General features: G+C 40.7%; 1 protein-coding gene across 1 annotated transcript in view; it reads left to right on the plus strand.

Moving 5' to 3' along the window:
* csgalnact1a (chondroitin sulfate N-acetylgalactosaminyltransferase 1a) overlaps positions 1-7,774 on the plus strand; it is a 41,702-nt gene extending 33,928 nt beyond the window's left edge. The window contains exons 5-8 of the mRNA XM_053872822.1: positions 4,159-4,337; positions 4,412-4,506; positions 4,660-4,741; positions 5,891-7,774. Coding sequence (XP_053728797.1) covers positions 4,159-4,337; positions 4,412-4,506; positions 4,660-4,741; positions 5,891-6,180 — 646 coding nt within the window. The 3' untranslated portion in view covers positions 6,181-7,774. The remainder of the gene's footprint in view (positions 1-4,158; positions 4,338-4,411; positions 4,507-4,659; positions 4,742-5,890) is intronic.
* Positions 7,775-8,505: the final 731 nt, after the last annotated feature.

The raw sequence follows: 8,505 nt of genomic DNA on the forward strand, positions 1-8,505 counted from the left end.
CCCACAACCTTCTTGCTGCAAAGCAAGTGCTAGCTACTAGGCCGCCGTTTAAATAACACTAAATAAAAATAAAGAACACTAAACACATACTAAATTATAATACTTGGTAAACAACTTAAACTTAGTGCGTTTAATTATGCAGAAATTATGTAGTATAGATTAGAGTAGATGGCCTACCACAGTATTCAATATAGAGCAAATAACAGTAGTAGTAGAGTATGTGTAAGGACGATTCATCCTTGAGGATAACTTAAGGCAGTGATTCGGGGGTCATAGTTGGGCCACAAGCGCCTCCTAGAGGGCCACTAGAAGTTTTTTTGTTTTACACATTTGCACCGTAACGGTTGTGTGCCGCTCAGTTGTAATACATGAGTCACGTATGGTGGCAGTAGTGTGTTATGGAATTGACTCGACAGCTGCAAGTCTGTGACAGTTAACAACAATGGAGAAGTTCTTGAAAAGAAAAAATGATGAAGAAAGTGATGTCGCCCCCCCAACAGTAAAAATTGTTCAGGAGAGCACCTGTTGAAGCAGTTTTGAAATGGCGATACTTTTATTTACACTTCACTTACATCTTCTTTGGAGTTTAAATTAAATATATTATTTTTATTTTATGATATTTAGACGTGGTTTTATTATATTTATCTTATTCAGTTTTTTTTTTTCAATTTTCTCAACAGTTTGAATCTAGTGTATTTTCTTCTTTTTTCTTTTTTTTTTGATGAACATGACTTGCACCTGGTTCTGCTGCAGGTCTTTGCAATGATCACATGCTTCCATGTCCTTTCACAAGGTTTTGCTTTGTTTACGTGTAAGTAGATTAAATATGGTTATTGATCACAAATGAAATCAAGAGTCATGAATCAGTTCTATTACTTGAATGGGCCCCGGGGCCATGTGTTCTGGGGAATGTGGGCCCCGAGATCCAAAAGGTTATGAAGCCCTGATGAAGGATCATTGCGCTGCTACTTTTTCATGTCGTGGAACAAATCATTGATAGACTATTGAAGTCAGTCGATTTCACTTCAGAATAAGAACAGGCCCAGGGTTCGGGACTATGAAGTGATGAATTCAAAGTTTACTTGGCTGGGTACAAATCTGGCGACACGATCATCTTAGATGTCCTCACCTTGCTGATGATTGTTTTTGGCTGAATGACGTCTTCACCACGCCTCGCTGGTTCCCAGAGGAAAGTGATGGCCCTGCACCTCACTGGAAAGTGCACCTCTTTTATTTGAGCAGCATTAACTTTTGTAATTATCTGGAAAAGCTTGGACTGATGTTGCCTCATCTCATGATCAGATCAAATCAACCCGCGCTCCACTCTGCTGATTAAACGTCCCCCCCGTGTGCAGTGCTGTGCCGCTTCCTTGTAAAGATCTGATTAGGATCTCATTTATTCAGATAGAGACACCGCAGGGACCTAATATCAACTTTGAGTGGATTCTAAAAGCCGGCAGCTACAAACATTCTTCCGTATTAAAAATGCAGACGTCCCACAGCCGCGTCTTTGCGTTCTAATCTCTGGGCGCTCGTCGATCAAAGGAGCACGCACATTTAGTGGGAGTTAGGCTCAGAAGTAGAAATAGTCCAGGACCATTTACAATGTACCTTGTGCAGATTATTGTTGTAGCCAGGTCCATACGAAGAGCAGACCTGGACCAATGAGCAGGGTGAGATCCTCACCAAACAGAATAGTCTATTGGTCAAATGGACACACATTTATTTCACACTGCAAATGAAACAGTCATCTTTTTCACATTTAATCCAGAACTGAAATGCTTTGTTTGCTCTGTATTCAGTTTAGCCACATCCTCCTCATCACAGTGGTTTTGGCCTTGTTCTTGTGTGCACTGGACTCAACATGGTCTTGACTACACTAGTATAGAGTACATCATAAAAAAATCACAAGCCAAAGGAAATGTTCGCTTTCAGCTTGACTCTGGTCCTCCAGTGTTCCTTGTGTGTCTTCCCAAAGACCAACATTGGCTATTTGGCCAATTACAGTGGTCAGTTGATGGCTCGTAAGACTTCCTTGCTCCAAGTTGCTCCCTCACAGGAATGTGGGGAAAAGTGCGTTTTGGTGAGAGGAGAGGGAGGTGAAAAAAGTGAAACTTCATGACTGGAGGAGTCTGTGAAAAACCACACAAGTAATTTGTCTTGTCAGTCCTGGACTAGATTTGTGAGGTCTTCCATTTTCAGGAATCAATAGTTCACAATATTTTGCATGAAATGATTTTTTTTACATTAGGTTGGAATGCCTCTATTTTTCCCGGGGTGAGGAAATGTGGTGTTAGTCGTGTTTCATATCAGATGGAAAAAAGGCCCCTGCTGTTCGCTTCTTCCCCTCAACTGTGTATTTTATTTTATTTTATTTTAGACAGCACGTTATTCCAAAGCACTTTCCTAGTTGGTGGGATGAAACTGATTCTGATTCTGATTCTGGTGGGGTGGGACAGGTTGGCCACCATGGATGGCAGCTTGCCTTCAGTCTTTGTGTCTCCCACCTTCTCCCCTGTGGGAGTCAGGAGTCCAGGCTCTTCCTGTCTCTGTTAGTAATACTCCCCGCCCTGTAGACGACGCCATGGAAAATGGCTGATGTCAATACAGAGTGACAGAAGGTTCTCAGGAGCGTTCCATGCATCCCAAAGGACATCAGCCTCCTTAGCAACTATAACTGAGTTGTAGTCGAACACTATAACTGGAGCCATACAGTAAGCGTTCCCCTGTGAGCAGGAAGCTGTGGTCAGGGTCAGTCGTGTTATCTCACGAGCCAAGACAGTCTCCCTCTTCAAACTGTTTACTGAAGATCCCAGCCCCAGGAAGCAAGTATGAGCACTGGCCGAGTAAACGAAACCTGACTCTTGTCCATCGATAGTGGCAGACCAATGAATTATTTTGATTTATTAGATAGAGTCGTAGTGACAATTTCAAGAGGTTTTCGCAGTGTTTGGGAACCTTTGAGGTGATGAATGAAACGTCTTCCCCTTTAGTCCTGAATATACATGTGCTCTGAACTAAACCTACAGCACAGCTACGACAGCATGTCCTTTGATGTGCAGCGGATATTAAAATCAGCTCATTTTAATCATGAAAATCTCATTTCTTCATGCTCTGCTTCAAACAGCATGTCACCAGCCAAGCTGATACCCTGTAAGTAAAAAGCACCATCACTCCCATACTGCACTGCAACTCTTCAAACAGTGAATGTTATTAGGACAGAAAGATCGAAATCTTGAGAATATTTAGTCAATAAGTGGTGAGTATTGGCTCAAACCTCAAAATTCGTATCACAATACTTAGGCCAAGATACAGTGTAAGAACTGCTATATTCCACTCACATAATAATAATAATAAATCAAACAGAATTGCTCAAAACTGAAGGTCAAATAAAGTAAAATTTGTGGGATCGGAAACAACTATCCCATTTTACTAGCTTCATTGGAAATGCTGGACGTCAAATACAGTGTTGAAAGCAAATGCAGTACTTTTGTTGCTCACACTACTTTGATATTAGTGTGATAAGTAATTGTTCTTGTTTTACATTTGGAGATGAAATATCAATATCATATTGGATGTCAAATACCGCTATTTGCTGCCATATCAAACATTTTTTTCAAGCTCTTATATTAAACAGATCTGGTTTTTCTTCAGTGAAAAATGGCGTCGGGTGCAGGAGAGGTGCAGGCTTAAGTACCTCTTTGTGAACCACTCAGTGAAGTGAATTACAAGTGTGTCTTTTATGGAGGGACATCATCTTTGCAATCTCACTGACTAAATATGTTTATATTTATTCTTATTCAATTATTGTAGCATTATTTCAGTTCATGTTGTTCCAGTTCTCAGTGTACATTAGTGTGATTTCATTTGCTGCCTCTAACTTTCATTATTAGAGCTTCAAGGCAACAGCAAAATGAGCGCTCATTCACTGTGCTGACATCATGGGTTACTGGTGTAAACCATCACAAGCAAACTTGATCATGTCAGGAAAACTGTGTAAAGGAGCAGCTCCTGAAACCAGCGTCGGAAGGTTTCTCTCATGAAAGCAGAATGTAGTGTTTGTTTTGGGATTAGGTTTGTTTGTGCATCATGTTTTCCTTTGGAACAACCTGTGTGTCTAGTCAAGGTTAAATAAGAGTCTTGTATATATGTATGCAGGGAAGTCCATTTTAAAAACTACACCTTGCTACAACTGGACGAGGAGTTCTCACGAGGTCGGGGTCTGGATGTCGGCGCACGGTCCTGGAAGGGAGGGAATGTGCTGATGTTCTTCTGTGACGTGGACATCTACTTTAACGCCGACTTCCTCAACACCTGCCGGCTCAACACGCAGCCCGGTGAGACCGCTGAAGGCAGTGCTCTAAACAATTGCAGCCTCACCATCCAACATCACTGTCCCCCTCTCTCTCAGGTAAAAAAGTCTTTTACCCAGTGCTGTTCAGCCAATACAACCCCAGTTTGATCTATGGAGGCTCTGAGCACGTCCCAGCAGTGGAGCAGCAGCTGGTAATAGACAAACACTGCATGTTTTTTAAATCCACCAGAGAGACATTCTAAACATTCTGCTGCTGCTGCTGTGTGTGTGAAGAGGCGCAAGCCTACTGCCCTTATTTCCCCTGAGTCCATGTCATGCATCAGAAACATCTTTTTTGTCCTCAGGTGATCAAGAAAGACACTGGCTTCTGGAGGGATTTTGGGTTCGGGATGACCTGCCAGTACAGGTCGGACTTCATCAACATAGGTAATATTCCATCTGTCCTGCAGGAAGTCTGTGGCCGTGATGTGTATGGCCTAACTGTGTGACTTAAGAAAATCCATTTCCTGAATGTAAATCTTGTTTTGAACCTAAGATAAGGAGTCGTGGGATCAGTCCATTTTTGATGAACCTAAAATAGCCAGAGAAATCTCTCTGCAGGAGCGGTTGGTTTTCATTTCCATCGGTGTGTGAGGAGAGAGTCGACTCCATCTCTGCCTTCCAGTTGCCAACAATTGGAACAAGAATGAACATGTCACCTGAGTTATTCTGTTCAGTAACTTTCTCAAAAAACGACTTTCTCTTAAACCACCAAAAGCAGAAGTGACTGCATCACTATTAGCTCCCAGAGCTCTCACCAGCTGCAGCGCCATCACGTTTCACTACAGACATTACTGTTGGATGATTTAAGAACAGATTTGGGGGAACTTCCCGTCTGTGATAACAGTGTTGCCTGGAGGCGAGCTTGACTATCCCGAGTGCCTCGACGCTGTTTGCGAAGTGATACAGAGATATACAGCGCCACTTCAGGCCTGGCATGTGCACTACATTGTTTTCTCCATTTACAAAGTTCTGTGTCTATTACATCCACACACCGAGCTGTTTCATCCGGGAAAGATTAGTACTAGAATAGGTGAAGTCGAGGTAGTTACTTGAGGGAAGCGTCACTAGATATGATCATGATTATTAATAGCATTAATGCCCATCCTTTTTACTGTTCTTTGCTTTACCTGTTTCCTGTTTTCTCATGTACACAGGAGAGGTTATTTTTGGCAATTCAAAGTTCCAGGGTTTTTATTGTTTCTGCGTGAATAGACATGTTTTAGATGTTCGACACCTGCGAATGTTTTTGTTATCCCCCTCTCATCCTGCAGCTGAAGCTTGAGAGACAACAAGATTTGACTATCTTTCCCCTCATTTTACAGCACTGCAGGTTCAAACCTGCTCCGTCAAATAGTTTCATAGCATCAGTCCACAACGTCAAACAACAATCAGTACAGTATTTTCCAACCTAGCACAGCTTGTAAAGTACCGATTATGATCTCATGCATAATACTTCAGAGGATTCCTCACGTTCCTCAAGGAAGGAACAAAAACACAAATTAACCGGCAACCTGTCACATCACGTCTCTGCAGGAGGGTTCGACATCGATATCAAAGGCTGGGGGGGCGAGGACGTCCACCTCTACAGGAAGTACCTGCACAGTAACCTACTGGTGGTCCGGGCGCCGTCGCGAGGTCTGTTCCACCTGTGGCATGAGAAGCATTGTGCGGACGAGCTCCCGCCGGACCAGTACCGTATGTGCATGCAGTCCAAAGCCATGAACGAGGCCTCGCACGGGCAGCTGGGGATGCTGTTCTTCAGGCGCGACATTGAAGCTCATCTACGGAAGCAGAAGCAGAACTCTGGCCCCAAGAAGTCATGATCGTACTGACGTCAACTTTTAATCCGCTGTTTTCTGTTCATGCACATCACGTCGACAACAGTGTGTGTGCAGACCCACAACAGGAATTAGAAGAATGGATTTGCGAAATGCTATCGTTGTTTTTATTGAGCTTAGTATTAAACCTTCCTAGTCTATGTCAGCCGCATTTCAGTCAGCTATTTCACTTATTTTGCAATGATGTACCTTCATGTTACCAAGGGTAAGTTTTGTCATTAGGTCTGTCTCAATATCAGGAATAGTAAAATAATACTTGCAAGTTGATGTGGATGATGAGTTTTGCTTCACCTTTAGTTAATGTTTTAGTTTAGTTGATGTGAATATGGTTTAATATATTTTGCAAGTTGAAATGCATTTTACAAATTGAGCTGTTGTGTGAATGAAAATGAGGGCTTGAACTACAAGGACGCTCCGTTGAGACGGTGAAAAATAGGTTGTTTATAATTCTGATGGTCAACTGTTATTGTACATTGTGAGTTTGAATGAGCTCCGAGTTGTTCAAATCGTGTGCCTTTTCATTGAAGTAACTTGGACTGGCTTTGAATTTTCATGTTCAGGGAAACAGCGCCATCTAATGGACTACGTGTCGACATGTCATTTCCCCGTGAGTGGGTTTTGGCCATCGCAACTCACCCTGCCCCACCTCAACCTCTCTTTGTCATCCTCCCTAGTCACACCTTTTCTCCTCATATCCTTCTTGAGCATGTCCCACATGGCCTCCCTGACTTTTCTGCGTGAGCTGTTCTGCCGAGGGTCAGCATGAATGGCTGTTCAAATAACATGAAGGAGCCTGAAATGGCCTATAAAGACCCGTTTGGCTGGAATGTGTGAATTATAAAAACGTTGAGTCATTGTGATGGAAATGTAAGTGAAATTCTAAGTCGTTTGTCTTGTTTTGAATTTGACCTCACCAGTCAGTTTACTTTAATGATTGACTGTTTTTAGTCTGTTCGAACTGAAGTTGTGTATTCTGGAATGTGGTGGGTCAGTTGTGCTTTATTTATTTTCTTTTTGAAAGAAAGTTCGTAGTAAAGACTTCAGTTTTGGTCGACTCTCAAATATGTTGGTGCCAACATTTTCAGAATTGTTGCAAAACTGCAAAACTGAATGTTTGTTTTAATTCTGTATGGATGTCTTGTTTGTTTGTATTAATAATTCCTTCAAACATACCATCGCCTTCCATTTTTTGGAGGCTGTTTTCAATGTTTTTATAACCATGTATAGCGATTGTTGGAAGTGTTATTGTCATGGATTGAAACCAAAGATGTGAAAAGTTAGTTGTGAATATTATTTTCTAATGATTGTTAAATCCCCCACCAAATGTTCTTTGTATCACTTGAGTAAAGTTCGTTATCTGAGTTGTTTTTCTGTTTGTTTGTTTGTTTTATTTTTATTTATTTATTTAGCTTCTTGTCATTTATTGTAAGACAGTTGTGTGTAAAGAATTTGATACAGCTGGTCGGTAAATCCTCTCAAACAAGTGATCTTTGATCAGTCGAGATTGTATTTCCCTCCTGCACTAAGTGAAGCTTTTATTATCCTGTATGAATAAGTAATTTTGTAAAATGCGTAGTAAATCAAAGTAAAGTTTAAAAAATAAAAATAAAAACAAAAAGAGTAAATCAAAGGAAAGTGCAATACAACCAAAAAAGTTGAGTTTATGCAGAAATAACATGGTACTGAAGCACTAATGTTTCTTGTTTTGCACATAAAACATTCTTGCTCAAACGTCCAGCCAAGTTAAAGAAAGTTGCCTTTTGTTTTTAAATGGTGCTTGATATGTTAGAAATAATTCAAAAAATAATTGATCGTCAAAAGAAAATGAAACCAAGGAAAACGGTTTCTAGACGATATATATACATATATATATAGTCATTCAGTTATCATTTGTCAATGTAATTGCAGCGTTATACCACTAGATAGTGGTATATATGCATTTTTTTCGGGAGAATGATCCAATTATTATTGCAATGATTATTAAATATGGCATTTTACAATTTTATCTATCCATCGTAATAGGGCGTCTAATCTAATCTAGTCTAATCTAATATTATACATATATGCTAATGTTATACATTTTGACTATACTTTTGACGGATGTGTTTCTCTGACACAAAGTAAAAATGTTTACGTTTTAGTTGTTAGCGATGCAAAAACAATGTTTAAATATGTATTTAAGGTTATTTATAAGTGTGTTTCAATATTTGAATTTTATGACGAAGCGCCAACACTGGCACGGTACCACTCGTGACGTGTGAGGCAAATTTCCGACACTCCTCCAAACACGTGAATGCATCACCGTGGCCG

Source organism: Synchiropus splendidus, chromosome 1, assembly GCF_027744825.2.
Source record: "Synchiropus splendidus isolate RoL2022-P1 chromosome 1, RoL_Sspl_1.0, whole genome shotgun sequence".
Lineage (NCBI taxonomy): Eukaryota > Metazoa > Chordata > Actinopteri > Syngnathiformes > Callionymidae > Synchiropus > Synchiropus splendidus.